General features: G+C 41.7%; 2 protein-coding genes across 2 annotated transcripts in view; one reads left to right on the forward strand and one right to left on the reverse strand.

Annotated features, from left to right (window-relative positions):
* Positions 1 to 314: 314 nt before the first annotated feature.
* Positions 315 to 21,583, reverse strand: ccdc59 (coiled-coil domain containing 59). The gene is given in 5 exon segments (XM_048268441.1): positions 315 to 695; positions 698 to 781; positions 7,369 to 7,456; positions 7,790 to 8,147; positions 21,347 to 21,583. Coding segments are annotated over 5 exon segments (750 nt in total). The 5' UTR covers positions 21,486 to 21,583; the 3' UTR covers positions 315 to 614.
* Positions 21,584 to 21,717: 134 nt separating this feature from the next.
* Positions 21,718 to 23,770, forward strand: part of mettl25 (methyltransferase like 25) — a 44,904-nt gene continuing 42,851 nt past the window's right edge. Inside the window, exons 1-2 of the mRNA XM_048268440.1 lie at positions 21,718 to 22,112; positions 22,743 to 22,916. Coding sequence (XP_048124397.1) covers positions 21,905 to 22,112; positions 22,743 to 22,916 — 382 coding nt within the window. The 5' untranslated portion in view covers positions 21,718 to 21,904. The remainder of the gene's footprint in view (positions 22,113 to 22,742; positions 22,917 to 23,770) is intronic.

The raw sequence follows: 23,770 nt of genomic DNA on the forward strand, positions 1-23,770 counted from the left end.
TTCAGCATGTTGTCAGAGAGGACCTTGAGAACAGCTCAAGCTGTGATGATTAACTAGGTCCTTTAAAAAGCCAGCTCGCAACTAGTTGGTTTGCATGCCAACTTCGACGGATATCTGGACAACGGTTTTTAGGCGTTACCAACAAAAAGGTTGTGTATTTACATTCTGTTGGCATTTTAAGGTAATTTTGGATATTTTAAACTAAAAATATGCCACATAGCACCTTTAACTGTACAATGGATTGGCCAATTTACTGGAGCTTCCTATAAGTCCAAGAAAACAGACCTTAAAATCACCAATCTTCACAAATGCCATCAGCTTTCTGATCTACGAAAAGCTTTATTCATTATGTGGACATCTTCCACAAATCCTCAATTTTACAAAAACTTAATAGGCAGTCATAATAAACTGCAGTGAAGATTATGAATATAATTAGGACAGTACAATCATTGTTAATTGTATACCACAAATCAATTAAATATAACCACTCTAAATACAGTTTAAGATAGACACAATCTGAAAACTTTGACTTGGTCTAGTATGTACAGTTGCTTATGGTCTTTAATTTCCAAGTGTCTGTCATTTTGTCCAAAACAAGGATTATACTCTCCTTGTCATTTTTTTGTGTCTTGGATCTTCTGAAGCAGCAGTTCCATCTGTGCATTCAAGTTGGGTTGGCCTTTCTTGGTTTTTTTTTCTTCAGCAGTTGATATGTTGCCTTTTTCTTCTCTTTATACTTTCGAAGGGCCTCCTCTTTCGCTGCTGTATATTTTTGATATTCCTATGAAAACAACATGATTCAGTTTCAAAAGTATTTCCCATATTTCATGCATTCCCCATTCATCATGTAGGCCCTGTCAATGGGATGTCCCACATTGTTAGTGTAAAGTGTTCATTATACTCGACGCATTGGTCATTGACAATACTATCCACCATTCAACAGCTATGTGAGTAGAAAGAACGTTTGTTCATTAAAAGCGTGCCAACAAATGGGTACCCCAGATTATTTGTTTAAATCCTGGGTGTTTTTTTTGTTTATATGTGTGCGTTTACACTGCCAATCATTGCCGGTTGGAATGAATAAATGCCAATTTCTGCCTTTTAAATATAACACCTGCCAAGGGCTTTACGGTAGCTACCGTGTCAGTAGTATTTACAATTCAGTTATTGCTTTTTACATTTACATTCACTATTTAGAATAAATTCTTTCAGTTGTAACTCAAAGTGGGGGCTCACACTGTTTATAATAATATTCACTGCAAGGGAGGTTTAATACTGTAACAGGTTTAATAATACATTTTTATAGTAGCCATTTCCATAGGCTAGCCCAGGCCTTTTGACACCCTATGCGAGAGAGTAACCCTAGACATATCCTGCCTGGTGCATCCCATGTAAACGCCTCCCTGTGTGTGTATTGCTTAGGCCTGATAGTGGGCTACGATACATGGTTTTAATAGTCTGCTTAGTGGGAGTGTTACATTTGTATACTACACATACCAATAGCCTCATATTATTCAAAAGTATACCTTCCGGAAGTTCCAACCTTAGCAGGAGCACTGGGACCCATGTATCCCTGCACAATGTGCCTACTTCAAAGAGAATGGTGGCGAAACATAAATCACTTATAAGAACAATCTACAAATCAATCTACAAACCTTTATTTCCTGTGGTCATATAGGCTTACAATAGATGAGATATTAGATATTCTTGTCTACTCAGGCTGTAATCTAATCCGATGAATTCCGTTAAAAGATATTGCTTAACAATGCTATTAGTTGACTCTAATGACACCCTTGACTTATTCAGGTCAGCCTGGTTCTGCCCACTTAGTACATTTGATCACACCTTTGATCAATGCACTCTTGCAACAGTGGAATGTGGTATGAGATATCGTCAGAGTCCTTTTAGGCAAGTCCCTCCACTCTGCGGCCATATTGCAACGCACTTTGGGCACTTATGATCACAACACATGATTGGCACAATGTATTCACAACATACCACACCATGGCACAATGTCAACTTTTGGCGGTGGAAGGGGCAGGATGTGTATAGACGATTGCTATATTTACATTACAAACTCACCCCATCCATGTCTATGTGAGATTCTTTGAGTGCTGAGTCTCCTTATTTGAAAGTCTCTGACATGTAACAGCCCTAGTCATGTAACTAGGTCTGTCCATCTAGTGGTAATACAACATAGGTTCTCAAAGTGCCCCCCCGAAACATTTCTGGCAGCCCACAATAACATCTGTAAAAATGTTAAAAGTGTACATTAAATTGCTTTGAAAGAATGAATCTCCGTTTAGTGGTGTTTAGCGGCATCTATAGGCATAAGCGGTCACGGGACCGACCGATCGCAATTGACCTCACTCCCAGAAGGCCATCAACAGAACTGTGGTTGTGTGAAGATAAGATGGAGATGGTGGAGCGAGAGCCAGAGCGGGAGCCGGGCCCCTCGAGAGAAAAAACGTTACGTCAGCGAGGAGAAAAGGCAGTTTCAAGATAAATGGACAAACGATTACTTTGTCGAACCTCTCAGGTCGGATAAAGTCGTTTGCCTGATCTGCAGGCAGGTAATTGCAGTGGGCAAGGACTTCAATATAAAACGCCATTATGATACCAAACGTAAAACCTACGATAAATTCAGTGCCAAGGAGCGCACCAGTAAGGTTGAACAACTTAAAAGAGGATACAGGATGTGCAAATTTACATTATCGAGTATTTAAATTACTTATGTGGAAATAACACTCGAAATCAGGCATTGAAACCTCATACATTCACTAAATCCAGGAGGTGTATGCGAGAGAAGCCCTGACTGCTGCAGAGCACGTGTCACATGATCGCTAGTGGGTCCACGTTGTCACACACACGCCTAATGTTTATTTTGTGCAGCTAGACTAGCCTACTTGGGATTTTGTGCGGCTACTATTTTAATAGTCAGTTGTAAGCAAAGAACTCTTCTCATGTAACCCTTTTGTAAATGGACTGAAGTTCGCACTACGTTTATCGATTATGCTAACCGTTCTCTATGGGATTTCTCATATACATTAGCCACCCCTAGCAGTCAGTTTTCACAAATTTGGCTAAAACCGGCTGAAGCTGTAACACAGGCTAGCTACGTGGTAGCTCAACAAATAACTAAGCAGAGCAAGCCATTTAGTGACAGAGAATTTGTGCGAGACTGCATGTTGAAAGTGGCCAACATTGTATGCCCAGAGCAAAAAACAAAGTTCCGTGACAGTGTTTCGTTTCCATTGCAATGGATGAAAGCACATTTATTTCCGATACAGCGCAATTGCTGATTTTCATCCGAACAGTCACAGAGAACTTTGACATTGGCGAGGAGCTGCTAAGCATTGAGAGTATGAAAGACACAACAAAGGGAGTCGACATTTCGTGATGCTGTGTGTCGCAGTCTCGATGCATACAAAGTAAACCTGGCACCTGGCATCTATGGTTGGTGTCACAACAGATGGAGCACTGGCAATGGTCAGGAGTAGGGCAGGTGCCGTGTTGCTGCTCTCTGAGAAAGCGGTCAACAACGGAGGTAAGAAACTAGTCAGATACCACTGTATAATACACCAAGAAGCGGTATAACCAGGGCTCCGATATTAACGGTTGCCCAAACCAGTCTCTCACCCCTGGTTGCCCCAGTGACAACCACAAAATTTCCCCACATAAGTCTAATTATTTTGCTTTTTTTATTGTTGTTGTTGTTGTTATTATTATTCTTTGTGCAAACATGATATTTTATCGATGGTATTTAATCCTTGATATTTATGAATGTGTCAGGTTTTTTTATGATTCCCGCTCCCAGTCAAAATTTGTTACATTTTCACTCGTTACAAAGGACTCTTCAGCAAGTATCTAAGGAAACTTTAACACTACACTATACTATCACGATGGCTCAACGTTAACCAACGTTAACGTTGTCAATGTTGTTAACAATGGCGATGACTCGGAGCCTGAAGCGATGAAAAAAAGGAAGCTATGTTTTGTTAAGGGATGGCAGGCGAAGTGCCCCGGCATTTTCGAGGAAGCAGGTAAACTGTTCTGCCGACCCTGCATAAAATATCCTTCGTTAAGTGACAGAAACAGTTCACTGGTCCAGGGAAACGAGTTGTATAGGACGACAGGACTAGATAAGCACTGGCAGTCAAGGCCACACGGTCAAGCTGCAAAGCGATTCATCGAATCAGAACGTGCGGAGGCGGGCACTCCAATTGAGGGCCAATGTATTCCGCCATGCAGAAAATTAGTGACGCGCACCATTCGATCCTTTGCAAGCTGTTCAACACGGTGTACCACATACTCAAATTTGACCGTTCAACTCCTTGCCACGCCTACTTCAACTTCAAATAAAGAATGGGTTGGGACCTGGCAAAATTGATGAGCTACGGTTCAGATCAAGCATGTAGAAGGTAGGCTATGTTTTTTTTTTCTGCCGGGACAAACACAATATTCTACCTATTTATTTATTCTATTTATTGCAATCTGTCCAGACCTAGGCCTACTGGTTTAATATAAATACAATTTCTTATATTAATCATATATTAATCAATTCATAGTAACTGCATAATTGTGATTTAATGTAATTAAAACAAAGTGCTGTATATGACAACTTATCTTAGACCTACATGATTGCTAATTGCATTAATGAAATGTATTAACATGATTGTGTTAAAAGTCATTGTTTAATAAAAGTTGAATAAGGTAAGGTTTTCTAAAATGATTATTGGATGTCTAATGTATTACAACACTACAGTAAAAGTAAAAATAGACTACAGTTATGATGTTTGAAGAAGCAAAAACTTCGGCCTATATAACACTTATTCATTTTCCTGTTTTTTTATTTTCCAGACTTACACCATACATTGCTGACAGCATCCGTCAGTCAGTCATTAATGGCTTGAGAAAGGCCACAGGCATATCCATCTAATTTGATGGGTCGACAGACAACACTGCACAGGACGTGGAAGTCATCTATGTGAGATATGCATGTGATGGAGTGGCCAAGACGTTGTATTTCAGCCTCCAGCCTGTCATACACGCCCATGCCCAAGGATTTAATGATGCCATACAAAAGGCCTTTGCGGATCACGGCATTGATGATTGGAAGGAGAAGCTTGTTGGTGTGGCATGTGATGGAGCAGCTGTGAATATGGGCAGAAACAACAGTGTAGCCACCCGCATCAAACAGCACTCAGAATGCGCCATAATCACGCACTGTGTTGCTCACAGGTTAGAGCTTGCCATACTTGATACAGTAAAGGACATTAATCTAATTGAGAATGTTAAAGAGGTCCCGGCGCAAAATCCACAAACACTATAGGAAGTCATCCAAAGCACTGAGGGAAGTGCAATAGATTGCCTCTACCCTGGGAGACACGTTCCTGAAACCTAACCGGGTGGATGGCACTCGGTGGACCCCACACATGCATTGTGCACTCAAAGTCCTTGCAGGGTCCTACAAGGCTCTGCTTAACCACTTTGAGCACCTTTCCGAGGCAGGCCAGGCTTCAGCTGAAGTCAGAGGGAAGGCATTCTTTTGAAAAAAAACACCTGTGTGACTTTAGATTCATCTATAAGGCGAAACCAGTCGTTTTGCGCACGGTGCTATTTTGAGAAAATCCATGATAAACAAACGTACAGGTTAAAATGTCAAATTTCACATTTTCGCATAGTTCGACAGTATACAGTCTACACTTTAATATTGTGAACAAATTTCACGGACAAACATACATTTTGACTGTTAAACCCTTACTTTATTTAGGTGAAGATTCAACAAATTAGCAGTCATTCCCTTTGTCCACGGCACGATAAGGTTTTACGGTAGGGTACGGTAGAGCTAATTTACTCATTAGGCTACTCGTTGTGTCAGCTCTATATCGTTCTTGGCAGATGTAACTGAATATGAATGTGAAAAGACTTGCCTTTCAGGGCACGAATGGTCAAAAGCATGAAATATCCTGGCTTCATTTTAGGGACCAGCAGAAGTTTTCCATTCAAGTAGGCTAGCGCATTTTAAAAGTAGGCTAGGCTATACACAATCTGTGTACACAGAACTTCCTCTCCCCTTACTTCCCCCGAAATGCATTAATTATATTCTATAGTGCCCCAGGTATTAACTAGGGGGCAAAAAAGACTCATTGCACGGTTGAAACTGCATAGTCAGTCATCCGCTTCAAAGTCACACTACAGTAAGGCTAATCATAGCTGTGCCCTCACACTATCACACGTGACAATTTACTTAAAAAGGTGATTTTCTCCTGGCGTATCGTGACAGGAGAACCATGCCAACTTTGGATGCGGTTATCTTAGCGATACTTTTTGCAATACCCTCAATATACATATCGTTGGAAAGCTTAGTTTATGGCTGTTCGTGTGAGTTCAATAACATAATTTTGTACATTTTACCAAAGCGACTGCTTTCGCCTTGCAGGGTCACATTTTGGAATTAATAAACTTGTGTTAATAATTTATAGTATATATGATCTGCATTATTACTAATAGCTACAAATATTTAGTATTCATATTGATTTTTTTATCTATTACACTAGTCTTGAATGTCATTACAGTGGTGGTTTGTAGGTCTAACTGAGTAGCTGTCACTTTAAGAAGAATGTGAAATTAGCTTTCATTGTCACGGTTTTAGGCTAGAGGAAAATAGATGCAATTCATTATGTTTTCTATGTCTTGCAATGATCATTTTGTATAATTTTGGTAAGCATGAATGACAGACATGACACATGAGCTAACGGTTTAGTTACCTAGAAGGAATTCTCTCAAGATGTAAAAGTTTGCCAATAGGTTGTGTAGCTTATTTCGGAAATGTCATTAAACCCAACAGTAGGCTTAAATGAACTAAATTCCCAAGGTAGGTTAGCAACACAAACTTTAGAGGTGCAAGTCAGCAAATCAATTTAACATTGGCCTAGGCCTCACTTAAACTAGCAGCCATGCATCGCAGTACTTATATTATGACATGATAGCTGCAGGTTAAAAGCTGTGTGTGTGTGTGAGGAGAAGACACATAGGCTACGGGAAGCACCGACTGTCATTCTTAAAAGTATCGATAGCCTACTAATAAAATTTGGTATTGTAACGTTTCTAATTTCAGGGTATTGCAAAACTTTTGTAGTATTGATGCACTGTGCAACACTAGTCAAAAGAGAACAAAGGCTTAGTTTGTGGAGAGACAGCTGATGTGAGGAAAGTCTAGGCGTTAGGTGCACCAGTGCAACCCAGGAAAAAATGTAGTCTTTATGTTTACTTTTGCAAAACATTTTGGTTGCATGTGTGACCAAATTGGTCACACTCTAAAGCCCTGGCAAGTGAAACACAGTACATAGTAGTACATTTTCCTACCTCGTTTTTTCGCTCACGCTCCTCTCTCTGTTTCTCATAGTCCTCCTTGGTCTGGCTGTAAGAGGTCATCTTCCATCTTTTCTTCATCCTAGAGGGAGATATAAAGAATGATAATAAAGATGATCAAGGGATGTGGACTTTTTCATATGGAAGGTCATTATTATGCCAGGTTACATTGAGGCCTAAGAGGCATTGTTGTTTGACACAACACAAAGTGTAGCAGTTCTAACATCACTAAGGGCTTTGTCAGGCTAATTTCTTTTTTTCAAATGGTTACTATTTGGGGAAAATATCTAATTGTGATTTTTCTGACAGATATTTTGATTGTGATTGCGGATTGCGATATGATTTTTTAAATGTCGATGTCAAGATTCAGTTCAATATTCCAAATGCCAACTTAAGAGTTGAAGTATGGTGTTACCTGTCTGACTGTGGAGTTGATGCTGGAGGAAACTGTGTACTGACATTGTTGGTCTGGTCAGAACAAACTGCCTGGTCAGCTGCTGTGATGATACTGACATTGTCAGGGCAGAATTTGTGTCGGTCCTCCTCCTCTTCCTCCTTTCCCATTGAAGCGGTTTTCCTTTCAGTCCGACCATGTCTTTTCTTAAGTTCTTCATTTCTTTGTCTTTGCTCCTCAGCCAAATAAAGGTGTTCAAGATGTTCTGGATACTTATCTGTTAAAAATGTTTCCTCTCCCTTGTTTTTACGTTGCTTTCGACAAAGTTTATTGTATTCATGTTTAACTTTTTCCCTCCTTTTGAAAGCAAACCCCAAACCTGCGTGACAAAATAGAAAACTAAATGAGCATTCAATTTCAAAACCTTGCCATCTCTGCATCTGATAACTGCTCCCCATCAAATTATGTTACAAGTTGTTATGTTGCTAATGAAGAATGAGCAACTTGCAAATCTGTGAGTCCTTATATTCAAAACCTTGCCATTATCCCGGGTCATCATAATGCAAAACTTGTGGACTTCATAACAACAGCCGCAATTTGGGATGACAATTCTGAGTGTTAACTAGCAATACTTTGTCAACATTGTGTTATGATGAGTATTATTTAAATTATTAAGGCACGTACACACCAAGTCCAATTTTTCGGCTATTGAACCATAGTCGGATCTAGAATGGGGCTGGGGGGCAATGCCCCTCCAAATGTGTCTTCTGTCCCACCTAACTATATGGCCAACTGATGGAAATTGCATCCAAATTTACACTCCTACCTCTCTGAATTGCACGCAGAGCACTTGTCACACGCATATCCTGTGAACAAACGAAACCCAAGGTTTTAATGATATTAGCGAGTTGCTGTGATAAACAGTTTAAACAAGAAAATTGACGCTTGCAAGAAATTCAGTCATATTTGCATTCTGCGCACAGCTCTGCCCACCCATTAATTTCAGTGAAATATCACAAACTCTTCACCCAAACCATATCAAAATAAACAGCAGACCTTACCAAATACAAATACATGAATGTATATAATAGATTCCAGGCAATCCCACCTACACAGACAAATATATTTCTACTGAAGTAGCCCAATGTGGAACTCTGTGAAAAACTTTCTGTGGACCTTATAATGGTAAGATAACAACTGGTATCATTATTAGCCTAGTTTTTGCTGTGTGTTGATCATCACCATACAAGCTGATCAACCACTTTTAACCACTTGTTGCAGCAGTGGGATTTTATCCCATGCTCATTTCTACAGGCGGTCTCTGATGGGCTGTGCCCTCCACTCCTTAGCAGATAACTTGACTTCTGATGCATGTGACGCGTGTGAAATGGTTTTGAGAGTTGTAGCCTACAGTACATGATAGGCTATGGTCATTGTAATAAAGTGACTAGGCTTCACGGTTAACTTAAATGTTTTTATTCCTTTTCAACTTCAGGCATACACTACATCACTTTCTAGCATCCTGTAGATCACTCACTGACCTGACTCACTGGACCCCCTAGTGGTTCTGACTGTCTAACATTCACTATGCAACATTCCCTCCCCCCATAGTCCACAAAGACACACATTTTTTATTTCCCCTTTTTTTTCTCTTTCAAACAATGAACAACAAACTCTAACTACGAGGTAGGGGTTGACTACCCTCCTCGAGGCACCTACGGGGTTTATTCTTTATCTCTTCAGAAAGGACATAATCCTTGAGATAAGTAGGTGCCTTCCTAACTGTCATCTGATGACGGACACCCTCCTCCAGACACTGTTCAGGGGGTGCTTGCTCAACAGTCTCTGGTGCCCGATGCTCAGGTTCTGCCAGAGGTGGGCCCGTCGGATCCACCGGTAAACTTTCTTCTTGGAGACTGGTGGCCTCAGTCAGTTTCTGATCATACCGTGGACGAATTTGATCCTGATGTCGTCTTACCAGCTTACTATCCTGTGTTTTCACCTTCCATGATACTGGTCCCGTCCTCTCCATGAGCATGGCCCGAATCCACTTTTGGCCCGAGTACCCTCTCACATAGACTGGGTCCGACTGCGTGAACGCCCGGTATCGGGCATGCTGGTCATGATATTCTTTTTGTGTGGCCTGTTTCAGTCCGACTTTGTCAGCTAGTGATGGCCACACTAAATCTAACTGAGTCCTGATTCTCCGGTTCATGAGAAGCTCAGCAGGTGTGACTCCAGTGGTGGTCCGAGGGGTTGATCGATACTTAAACAAGAATCTGGATAGCTTGGTCTCCACACTCCCCTCCCCCATCTTCTTAATTCCGTCCTTGAACACGCGCACAGCACGCTCTGCACAGCCATTTGAGGATGGGTGGTAAGGTGCTGTAGTTACGTGTTTTATGCCGTTTTTCTGTAGGAATTGTTTGAACTCAGCACTGACCAGGCTTGGCCCATTATCGCTGACCACAACAGCTGGAATTCCATGGGTGGCGAAGATAGTCCTCAACTTCTCTATGGTCGAGGCTGACGTTATGGTATGCATTGAGTGGGCCTAAATCCACTTAGAGTAGGCATCAATAACAATCAGAAACACTGGCCTGCAAAAATCCAGATGTAGCCTCATCCATGGTTGGTTAGGCCACTCCCACGGATGCAACGGTGCTGATGCTGGGGTGGCTTGGTTGGACTGACACGCATGACATCTGCGCACTGCTGTCTCCAGATCTGTGTCCATGTTCGGCCACCACACATAGCTGCGGGCCAATGCTTTCATCCTAGAAACTCCTGGATGGGCTTCATGCAACTCTTCAATCATGGTCTGTCTCCCTTGAGGTAGTATTACCACTCTACTCCCCCACAGTATGCACCCATCCTCCACGCTGAGTTCATGTTGTCGACTCACATAGGGCTGCATTTTAGGGTCTGTGCACACATTTGGCCAAGAGCCTTGCATGAGCCACTGCTGTATTCTGGACAGCACATGGTCTCTCCGAGTCCAGTCCCGTATCTGCTTGACTTGCAGCGGTGTGCCATTCATGTGTTCCAGGAGCATCACCACCTCCCCTTCTCTGTGTGTGACCATGGGTGTGCTTGGCAGCGGAAGCCTGCTCAGAGCATCTGCATTCCCATGCTTTGAGCCCTCCTTGTACTCCAAGGTGTATTCGTAGGCTGCCAGTGTCAATGCCCATCTTTGCATCCTGGCAGCCGCCAGTTGCGGGATGCCCTTGTTTTCACCCAACAGGCCAAGCAACGGCTTGTGGTCTGTGACAATGGTACAGTGCTTTCCAAACAGGTACTGGTGGAATTTCTTTAGGCCGAACATTATCGCTAGAGCCTCCTTCTCCAACTGAGAATACCCCCGTTCTGCTGATGACCGTGACCGTGACATGTATCCGTCTGTCTGTGCCGTTTGGAAACCTGTGGGATAAAACTACTCCCACACCATATGGTGATGCATCACAGGACAGGTAGAGGGGTTTAGTGTCATCAAAATGCACCAGCAGTTGTTCTGACTGGAGACACGCTTTTGCTGCCGCGAATGCCTGACTTTGATGTTTTTCCCCATTTCCATGGTGTTCCTTTTTTTCTTAGGGGTTCATGTAGAGGCTCAAGCACGGTGGACACATTTGGCAAGAATCGGTGATAATAATTAAGCATTCCCAAGAAGGACTTCAGCTGTCTTGGGTTTGTTGGTGGTGGAGCATTTGCAATTGCTTGAACTTTGTCAGCCACTGGTTGAATCCCTTTGTGGTTAATTCTGTACCCCAGATACACAACTTCTGGTGCCATGAAATAGAAACGGAGACGGAGTCCTGCTGCTGTCAGTCTTTCCAGTACTGTCCCCAAGTTCTGCAGGTGGCTGGCATCATCGTCCCCAGTCACCAGGATGTCGTATACTCTTACCACTACTTGAGAAAGTCCTTGTAGTAAGTTATCCATAGTGCGCTAAAAAATGCCTGGGGCCGATGAGACCCCATAGGGCAACCTGGTGTACTGGTAGAGTCCACGATGTGTGTTTATTGTTGTGAATCTTTTGGAATTTTCATCCAATATTAGTTGCTGGTAAGCCTGAGAAATGTCTAGTTTTGTGAACCTCTGGCCCCCTCCCAGCACTGCCAACAATGGGAACTATTGGGGCTGCCCACTCCGAAAAACTCACAGGCTCTATGATACCTTCTCTCTGTAATCTGGTTAACTCTGTTTCAACCTTCTCCTTTAGTGCATATGGCAAGGGCCTAGCTTTAAAGTACCGAGGCTTGGCCTCTGGGTCTACGTAGATCTTAGAAGTAGCACCCACTAACGTGCCCAGCTCACTTTTAAACACTTCCCCATGTTGTGAGAGTAGAGCATTTAACTCCTGCTGCTGACTTACTTGCAGTTTGAAAATGGCTGTCCAATCTAGTCTAATCGCCTTGAGCCAATCTCGGTTTGGGCAGGGCCAGGGCTCTAACCACCAGTAATGGCAACTGCTTTATCTGCCACTTGTAGTTGACCTGTACATGCATCTTGCCTAACACATCTACTCTGTCTCTGGTGTAAGTGTAGAGGTTTATATGTGTCCTCATTCAAGATTGTCACACCTGCACCTGTCAATTTCAAACGTCAGGTCATGTCCATTTACTGAGAGTTGTTCTTTATATGGCTCTACCCCATTTTCCTCCCTCAGGTTATACAGCATGTGAGTGCAATCTTCGACTTCATGATTTTATAATTTTCCTCCAGCATGTGGGCTGCACCCCGTGCGTTCCCTCTGTTCTGTCTGGGCTGCCTGCATTTGCTCGCCAGATGTCCTTTTTTCCGGCAGTTGTGACAAACTGCAAAACGGCAGTCTGCAGGCTCGTGAGTTCCGCCACATCTAAAACACCCTGCAGTAAACGGTTTCTGACTTGAGGCCACAGGCTGTAGTTTGAGAACAGGCCCCTCCGTTCCAGGCTGCTGCAACTCAGCTACATCTTTCATCGCTGTTTCCATAGCTGTCGCTAAATCCATTGCCCTCGCTAAAGTCAGTTTATCATCCGGTTCTGCTAACAGACGGCGTTGGATGTGGTCGTTGTTTATGCCACATACCAGTCTATCCCTAAGCATGTCATTGAGTGATGTTTCAAATGCACAGTGTTCTGTGAGTCTCCTCAATTCAGCTACAAAGGCTGCGACTGACTGGCCTTGTTGTCTGACTTTCAAATGAAACTTAACCTGTTGTGCATCATTTGTTCCGGTACCGACACAAATCACTCGCTCAATCACTAATCTCAATGTAAAGTCAATCGTGGCCAGTCATTGTGCTAGCTACATAGTCATGGCATACACCATTGGAAAGCCCAGAGCCTCAGGATTCATTTGAGACCCGTGGTCGACTGAATGAAACCCATCCCGAATGGCTAAAACCTACAACTTGTATCACTAGTCAATGCATTAAATGCCCCCCACCACCACCGTGTCTCCTCACCTTACAGCCTTTGTGTACATCCCGGCTTCATACTACTCCAACATGCTTGGTCTCATACTGTTCATAAGAAGCCAGAGAATCGAATATCCACCGTGTTTTTGTCGACATTACGCTGCATAAGATGCATAATTCCACCCAAACAGTACCGCTTTTGTTGCTAAAAAACAAACGATAACTTTTTTCTGACAGAAAACCACATATTTCGTATACTTTATCCTATGTATCACCGATTCACACCACTCAGCGCGTTCAGGAAGTTCTCCTGAGTAACGAGACACCAGTGACAACTTTGTGTGGACGCCGTTGTCGAGAAACATGTGTTAGAAGCATGATAGCCATGCGAGCTGCCTAATGGACAAGTTAGCTTTGATTGAGGCCATCCTTAAAAATATTTTCGTTTGCCGTAACCCGACCGACCCTGTCAATTTAGAACCGACCCAAATATTTATTTTTTCCCCTTTTAGTCCGAATCGACTTGCCGGGTTGTAAACTTCATGCTAATACCGACCAATTGGTTTTTTTTTACTCTAAACAACCAATACAAATGCAATAAAATAATATTTCTTTTAGTAGGCCCAAGTATTGTGAATATAAATTGCCTACATGCAAACGTGGCTCACTTTAAAAAAAAACCTGTGGCGCCATCTCTACACCATTGGTTTTACGATGTCACACTATGGCCTACGCCGCTTCATTCACACAAACTGATAACGCTTTTACTTGGCACGGTTCTGGAAGAACTGTGGCCAGATCTTTTCTCATCCCTTCTCCCCTAGTCTAACGGTGACCGTGTCGGAGTATTGAAATTGGTTGTGGTCTATTCAGCATTTCTCAAAATATGGGTCCGCAACATGGAGACTGCTGGTCCGCTGGAGTCGGGAGGAAATTAGGCCCGTGCTTCATCTGATAATTTGCTTTAGTTGATCAAGAAACCGCTGGATCGACGGTAAAAGAAAACAAATGTTTCTGCTATCGATGTCATTAAACATGGAGCCCTACAATTAAGTGGTGGTATGAGCATTCATTCAATGCCCCTCGCCGAGAGAAACTGAAACTAATCGATAACGTTGGTATCAAAGCTCCGCTTCAACCTGTTGGAAGGCTATTTATTTATTTAACGAAACTTAATAGAACGACGTTGTTTTTGGAACGCCCTTAGAAACAGAGCAGAGACTGTATAATACACTGTATAGCATTGAGTATTGTATAGTCAAATTTCAATATAACGTGGCCAAGAGCTATTGTGGCCAAGAGCTATTGTAGCCTTCTTTCTGGGTACATGTAGATGAGCCTTATGACCCAAAAGTCTGCCATGACCGGGCCTCAGGTCAAAGAAGTTTGAGAAAGGCTGGTCTATATAACCTGCATCAGAATGAGGTTTGCAATGGTGCTTCCTGAAGGCACGGGTTGAAGACCCAGTCAGTTACACCAATGATATGCACATTTGTGTAAATTCATTCCTACGTAATCACCATGACCAAAATTGTACTTTTTTTTTTACTTTGAATCTTGAAAAAAAAAAATATTGACCTACCTACCGACCCATTTTTAATTTTTTTGGCTGTTACTGCAAACAAAAAATTTTTTAGGATGGCCTGACAATAGCTCTGGCCTATGACAAGCTACGGGGATGGTTCAAAGATAGTCTTGTAGCCAATGAGTAGACCTTTCGAACGACGTATGTTACAACCCCCTCCGTGAGGGGAACTCTGGGAAATCGAGTGCACCTTCGTTTGTAGCGTAACGATAGCTTACTAGTCTGAACGAAGGCCAGAGGAATACAGTCGCACTTTTACAGTTGGATCTTTGGAAGAAGAATAAAGAAAACATGCCTAAAAAGACAGGCAAAGAAGAAGAATGTGGAGGTCGAACCAGCTGAGGAAAGTACCAGCAGTTTGAGTGAAAGTCTAAAAAAAGTGATGAAGAGATAAGTGACATTGAGGAGAGTGAAGTTTCAGAAGACTCTGAAGGATACATGGACTTCTTAGAAGGAAAGGACCCCTGCTTTGAACGGTGAGTAAACACTATGTATTTGTAACAGAAACCTCGATATATGATATGTTTATGTATATATTTATATTTATTATTTACTTTACATAATTGGGATGTTAGGGTTAGTAGCCAATATGACTGTACAACTCCATTGATTGAGTACATTGCCATGGGTGAGGGATGCAATCTACCTGTGTGTGTGTGTGCATATAAGAAAAGAGAAAGACAGATATATGGTATGTTTATGTATATATTTATATTTATTATTTACTTTACATAATTGGGATGTTAGGGTTAGTGGCCAATATGACTGTACAACTCCACTGATTGAGTACATTGCCATGGGGGAGGGGATGCAATCTACCTGTGTGTGTGTGTGTATAAGAAAGAGAAAGACACACACACAGGGGGATGGGGGGTGAGAGGGACCTAGTTGTCATGGGGGAGGGGATGCAATCTACCTGTGTGTGTGTGTGTGTGAGAGAGAGACACACACACAGGGGATGGGGGGTGACAGAGACCTAGGTGTCATGGGGGAGGGGATGCAATCTACCTGTGTGTGTGTGAGAGAGAGAAGTAGGGGGAAGGTGAGTGTCCTGTATTAGTCTGAAGGACGGGGGGGGGGGCTAAGCTGACTGATGTGTGTGTGGGGTATAGTTTGTACTGGAGGTGGAGTGAGAGCATGGGCCTGTGGTATTGTGAACATGCAGTCATAGGGGAGGGAATGCAAATGTAGTGTGCATCGAATGTGCTCCTGTGTGTATATGGTTTGATTGTTTTGTCTCTGTTCTCTTCAGTGATAGTGATGACTAATTCAGCGATGAAGACTGGGAGCCGGCTTCAAGGAAGAGAGCAAGAGGAGGGAGTGTAAAGTGTTTACACTGCCATTTGTAAATAGTTTTCTATGAGCCCTTTGTAAATAGTTTTTCTACACTATTATTCCTATTCTTATTCTATTCATATTATTATTTTTGTGTGTTCTACTGTGCACTTTATTGCATTCTATTGTGCCAAATGTAAATAGTTTCCCTCATATTTTGTTTTACTTATGTTTGCACTGAAGCCATTTTGCTGCTCTTCACCTTTTTTCATATTTGCCTTTTACAAATGTTTGCACTATTACAAATTTACTTTTACAAATACAAATTTGCACTATATCACATTGTTTGTCATTTTTTTTATTGAAATTCTTGAGGCGTTTTGGCAAAAGTAGAGTTTTGTGTGAAGTAATACCTCTGTAAAACAGTACCACAGCCATCTCTGACTGAGCCAGATGCAACCCCCTGGGTGTCAGCTTTCATTTGAGACCAAGATCATGATTCTAGGCCAAGGGGTTCTTCTGTTATTAGACTTTATTTGGAGTATGCGTTTTGGGTAACCAAAGGTCCCTTTTGGAGTCTCCAAAAGGACACTGAGCAAAACGCATATGCATTTCCACACAAAAATGGCTCTAAAGGGGTCATACTTCATTGTACAAACATTTCCTTTGATATTTATCTTCACAACACCTGGGAGTGGGCCCCTGATGTGTTTCAATGGCAATATAAGGGACTTTTCACATCTGAAATGTGGCCATTTCCAGGATTTTACATAACCGCCCTGAAAGAAAAATCAATATTCCAGCTACTGTAGCACTTTGATAGTACATAACAGAGTCATTCTGACAGTTTCTAAAAATTCTACAAGGTCTCAGCTTTCAGGGGATACCAGGCATTTGATGATAGGTCACAGTATGAGGACACAGGAGCTATTACAGTAGACTCTGTGCCATTTCGGGCAAAATCCCCAAAATAGGCCAATATGCACATCAGGTTAAAACGTTCTACAATGACGCTGCGCTTTGGTGCGAAGTGAGAGCTCAAAAGCGTCAATAAGTCTGTCAGGGAGCTATCTCCCGGCTTACCCAGCTGACACAAATTCCGCAGAATGGCATATGTCTTCCCTCCACATGCACTCAGGAATCAGGCATACACTACATCACTTTCTAGCATCCTGTAGATCAGTGGTTCTCAAATGGGGGTACGTGAAGGCACTCCAGGGGGTACGTGAGATTTTAAAATATACATTGATATTTATCAGTTCCAAAGTTCAATAAATTAGACACTGATGGCACAGTGTATGGGCCGCCCTTCCTGCGAAACAGATGTTTTCAAAGCATCGTTTTGCTTGCTTGAAGGCGACAGTGAGACTATTTAAGATGACGCGTGGTTGTCGTGAGAGCACGAGTCAGTGGCGCCGCACACACTGCGTGTATCGGCCTACCATCAGGCTACTCAGCTACGAGAAGAGATAGAATTCCCCCTGTTTGTATATTCACTCCAAGTTGGCCTACCATAACTTCCCAACTCTGCACTGTAGCCCATAAACTGCATGACAGCCCAGATAGCAGTAGACTCCGGACAGACTCCGCCTTCAAACTGGCAAATCCGTGTAACTGTCACCTGTTTTACTGTCGTGATGGAGACATTGACCCGGATCAGACACCAGGGGGCGGGAAGCACAGTCACAACTGATAAGGCAAGCCGTCGTGAAACGGAAGCGCAATTTTTAGTTCAACGATTTCGTCGACAGCCTTACCGCCGCCAGAGCGGAGTTAGACATTAACGAAAGCGGTTGCTGAACACGAGAGCTAGTGAAAAGAAGAGTTCGTTTGATTTGTTTCAGGTAAGCCTATTTGCTTCAACTATATTAGAATGAAATACATTATTTTTGCTTTCATATAATGTTAATGGCTCCTTTTGACGTTTACGCTACTTTAAACTGGTCTTGGACAATTAGATAACGTTAGCTTTTGGGGTAAGCAAGGGTTAATGAAATGTTCATTTTATTCATGTACAAATTAATTTAGCAACGCTTTTTATCCGAAGCGACTTAATTTGGTCAATTTACTTGTTACTTCAGGGCTAGTCTCCCTTAGAGCAACTTAGGCTGAGATTTTAACCCACAATTTCCTTCCAAATTCCTTAACTGCTACCGCATCCTCTGTAAGCCAGAAAATAATTGAGATGTGTTCTATGTAGTGAGATACGTGTTTGTATGTTAAAATAATGATTTTATACAGTTAGGAGTGTATCCAAGTATCAAATGAATCATGCCTTACACGATGCGACCTCCCTCCGCCCCCGTCTCTTCAGTCTCAGGACTGAGGCGTTCAGGTGGCGTGACTGGCGTGCCCTGTCTGCAATTCTCCCTTTCAGTAAGGTAAGTGTCAAGTCTTGTAGCACTGTTTAGCCTATGTTTCTGACATTTAAAACTCAAAAACCAAAATATATTACATAAAGGTGTTATCAGGGATTAAAATTCTCGTTTGTACGACGGACAATCGTCATTTGGAAATTCGAATCCCTGGTGGTGCACTCGTAATCAAAGATAAAGGTCTCTCTAAAAGCTGAAAGTGGAACGCTGGATACGTGCTCCACTCTAGAATCTTTAGCCCTCAGCGTGCGCCATCTTGACTACATAGCGGGAGGGAGCATTTTCAAACTCGTGGTAATTGTGGTTGAGAAAACTGAAGCAGCAGCAATGGAAAACACACTTTACAGAGTTACAATCTAGTTATAACATAAACAGTGACAGATTCTTTGTAGTGCTGCAGCGATTAGTCGACTTATTCTACGTAATCCACCATGAAAATTTACAGAGGCGTATAGACTGGTTTCAGGTCCCTAACAATGGAACGAATTGGGATGTTGGCGAGCTATCTATGTTGTGAGATACGTGTTTGTATGTTAAAATAATGATTTTATATTGTTAGACGGGTATCCAAGTATCGAATTAATCATGCCTTCTCCCTCCTCCCCCGTCTCTTCAGCCCCAGGACCGAGGTGTTGAGGTGGCGTGACTGGTGTGAATTCGGCGTGCCCTGTCTGCAATCCTGCCTTTCAGTAAGGTAAGTGTATCTTGCACTGTTTAGCCTATGTTTTACCAAAATATATTACATAAAGGTGTTATCAGGATTAAAATTCTCATTCGTATGACGGACAATCGTCATTTGGAAATTCGGGTGGTGCACTCATAATCAAAGATAACTGTCTCTCTAAAAGCTGAATGTGGAACGCTTTTTACATTTTTCCAATTTTCTTGTTCCAAGACTAAGACTTGTCATCTTTCTCAAACAAGATTCTTACATTTCCAATCTAGTGGAAGCATTACACACTGCATCACAAATCATTTATTCTCAAATTCAACTCAAATCATTAACTATCTTGATAATGTTGAGTCAAGTCATTTTTGTACAGGAAGCATTAGCCAAGGATTGTCATGTGTGCTGATTGCCTTTCTTGTCTCAACAGGTGAAATACATTAGTACAAGGTTTTGATTTTTAGATAAATTATCAACATCTTGGAATAAATTAACACTCAATATACATGATCAAACTACTGGCTACTGAGTTCAACTAGGGGTATTGGATGTTACTGTTTAAAAAGCTTTATTAGTAATCCTTTATACATTTGACAATCTTAACTTTTTAAAGCTTGAAATTCTGAACAAATACTGTAACTCCTTGATTTGTTAGTGACATTGACTATATAGTACAAATGGGTGCCAGACGTAAAATGAGCTGGTCCGCATTTGGCCCAAATAAGGGCCGCAATCGCCACTATCGAACACTTATCTGGTCCGGATCTGGCCCAGATCATGACGATAATTTGCACATTTGGCCCGGATCCGCCAAATAAAAAACACTTCCGATTCAGAGCCGTCCCAGAGCTGGGCCAGATCATGAAAACGGATGCGGAACGGTATTGGCCCGTTGTGCCAAAAGACACCGGCCCGGGTCCGCTTTGCAGATCCGGCCCAGATCCGGGGCCGGTGAAGCACCCGATTTGGTTCCCCACCGAATTCCTGTTTCCCCTTTGCTAAACCATGGCAATTGACGCCTCCTCCCGAGCTAACCAAACACAACTGGGTCTACGGAAAGCGAAATAGGACAAAATTAATAGCGTTATGTGTTGCAATAGCGTAATTGCATGCAATAGCGTAATTGTGTCAGTAATTAAATCTCCTGTCATTGTTATAACTTTCAAATGTTTTTGAAACCAATGGAGGGGGTATTGTAGGCTAATATGGTATAGTCCACTCTATATTAATCCATTTAACTTAAATTTTACAAAGAAAAAATAAATGAAATAACTATAATGGGAACGAGTTGTCAATCATGTGACGGTGGTGGATGGATACCACAGGGAAAAACATTTTCCAAGTGAGATAGGGCATTCTGTCTTGTTAAAGCGCTTATTTGTATCAATAACATTCAATGTGTGGAACTGAAAACTAATATTGACTCATGAATGGAACTTTTTTTTAATTGTTTTTTTGTCGGCCCATAGGGGCTGGTGCGCGAAAAATGGGAATCTATTGTCAGAGCGCGCCAAGTTGATAAATTGTGAAGGTGACAATGATCTGTCACATGAATGTATGTTCTTGCTGGCGCATTAAGGGTGGATCCCAACATATTGTTGAAATTGAAAATAACAAACGAATATACATAACATAATGTCTAGTTGTATAGCCTATACATTTGCAATCACAGTGGTTTAGAAAAATAACATTACGAAAAATAGCACAGCCAAGTGCAACGGATGTTTCCAATTTCCAGCAGAACGAAAGAAAATACAGTTTGAAAAATTTCGCTTGCCGTACAGCCAGTTGTGTTTCGACTTACGTTACTTATGTGAGTACGTACGGTAACCTAGCAATTACGCAAGACTTTTAGTTTAGCAGCGTAAAAGGAAACAGGAATTCGGGGGGGGGGAACGAAATCGGGTGCTTCACCGGATCCGGGCCAAATACATTTTGCTATCTGGGAGGCTATTTATATTTTTCCCTAAAATAACCAAATGCATTTGTTCAACTTGAAGAAGAATTACGCACTAGGCTACATAGAACGCACACATTTTGTTTGCGCAGGAGAGAGAATGACAGCGCACAGGGACAATAATAATAATCGGTTCGGACTTGGTGTGTACACTTTTCAAATTTCGCACACGAATTTTTCGCATTTTCGCACCGTCATTTCGCATCGTGTATGGGCCTTTAGACTGTGTCTCCTTCATGTAATGGAACAGTTTCGCTCTATTAAATAGAAATAATAAACACACAGGAAAAACAAAGAGTCCTATTTTCCTATACTTACCCTCGTTCAAACTTCCATGCTGTAATTTGTGTTCTGACACCCACTTCTGCTTCTTTCTATCTGCCAAACGGTGTGCTTTACGATCGTTATTTCTGACGATATTTCGACGATTTTTCTGATCGTTATGAACTGATGCCATTTTCCCTTTACAAAAGTAAAAGAAAATCTTGCTCCAGCCTTCCCTTGCAGTCTCTGGTTCTAGTCACCCAGCACCAGCACGGCCTCCGCATGTATAGTTAGACGCGATTTGATGACGAACATCCTGCTTTACAAAGCAAGCTCTATCGAAAATGAACATTCGTTCTGTCGAGAATCCATGTTTGGTGAGGCAAGTAAGCTCCAACTTCAGTTAAATTTCATATGATTAGGCACAATCAACATGGCTTCCTCATATACCCTCGTTAACAGCATTTTGATATGTTCGATTAGTTGCTTCTGAAGAACCGCAAATTCATGGACGTACACACATGTAGAGAACTATCTACTGAATTAGTAGCGTCTTTCTTTCAATGAAACTTTGGCATTGTTTTGTAGGCCTACTTCAACCAAATAAATGAGATGGAATGTTTTGGATTATCACTGCCTGCTCTAAGGGAAAAAATAGATGGTGTGCAGCGCTTCCTTGCCATTGCCCTCCGTATTGCCAACGCGCATACCGTGGACTTTTACACGCGTAATATTTGGGATGAGTTCATAGGTCTGACACCGGAGGACGTGTTATCCCAATTTAACGGTAACATCAATTCTCATGAGACCACTCAAGAGGGTAAGTTATCACAGCCTACGCTTTTCAATTGTAGTCTACAATTGTAGTCTATTTACTTGTAGTAAAATAGGGGAAAATGTATAGCCTACCACAGTTGTCGTCGTGTATAGCCCATCACCTGATAGGTGGATACATAGACTCTATATACAGTCTATGGGTGAATATGTCAGAGACCACAATCAAGTTAGCATATTTTTTTACATATTGGCTGGGTAGACATGCATCTTCCTGCATCATCTCGAGGTGGCGTTCACAATATTTTGCAGAATGCGACACATAAATCACGTTGATACAAGTGTTTATCTGCAGAAGTCAAATCAGTCCCTTCAATTTTTAGCATTTTGTAACACATTTTTTGGGGGGTATTTGCTGGGTCAATTGTATGCATTCATTAAACCCATCAAAATTCTACAGGCTATAAATAGCAGACAGACAAATGAGCATTTTTAGGGCCCGAGCACAGAGGTTGTGTCCTTTGTTTCTATAAGGTGGATATGATGATTGTAATGATGATTATTATTATTATTATTTGTTTCTTTTCTAAAAGAGTTTTCAACTCTAAAATGTACATGTGAGATACATGACATCACCTCAAGTTGCCAGTGTAATTGTGCCAGTGTCATTTTGTAGGAAACATGGAAAACAACTTTGGTTTCAGCCACGACAGCGGGAAGCTGGTGCACATAGGTGCTTTCCTGAAAGCAGCAGAAACTCACTCTCTCCCAAGCCTGAGGGTTTCTGTGCCCTTTGAAAAGTTAGTGGAGATGTTCATTGACACAGAGAGATATACCCGGTGGAATGCAGGTAAGTTTATTTAGGCCCATTTAATAATTATCCATACTCCCAACCCCTCAGTCTGATTTAATACCTTTAGTGTAGGTCTTCCGTCAAAAAAAATTCTCAAAAATTCTGAAAAAATTACCAGGTGTACCTATGTTAGCCAGGAGACACAATGTAAAATTACTCTTACCACAGGTTACTCTATACAACCACAGGTGGCAGTGTGGTGACTCTTATATATAACATATTGATGTCAATGGTGCATTTTGCCCATGTTCAGGGTGGAAAATAAAAAAAGAAAGATTTGCATAAAACAAGTCAAATTGGTGTTTTCAAAAATAAGGGATCATGGAGAATAAAGAAAAACATATTTAAAAAAATCTTTGTATATTCCTACAAGGTGTTTGGGTGCTCTGAAAATGATAACCAAAATGATTTTTCAGACTTGTGAGGTCTGCTGTTCAGACCCTGAAGGGATTTGTCTTCTGTTCATTGCTTTTTGTGAGAGTGTTTCTACTTATCTCAGTAAGGAAAATAAATCAAGAGCCTATGTTGAGTACAAATATGTCTTCTGAAGGCTTAAACAGAGCCCAGCCAAAAACTTCAATACAATTTGTATCAACTTTGAGGGACAGCTATGACCATGCAGGATTATCCAGACCAAACGTGACGATTTTGCTACATACTATTCCTATTTATGTACCAGCATGCAAAATTTGAGCCTCCTACATGGTTTAGTTCTTGCGCTGTGGGCTTGTGAACTTTGACAAAAAAAAGAGGCCGAACAAAATTGACACCCCCCTCCCCCTGTAAAACTGGCTGTATCTTGGAAAGTATTGATCTTACATAAGAGTAATTTTACAGTGTGTCTCCTGGGT

This window comes from Alosa alosa, chromosome 17 (genome assembly GCF_017589495.1).
Source record: "Alosa alosa isolate M-15738 ecotype Scorff River chromosome 17, AALO_Geno_1.1, whole genome shotgun sequence".
NCBI lineage: Eukaryota > Metazoa > Chordata > Actinopteri > Clupeiformes > Clupeidae > Alosa > Alosa alosa.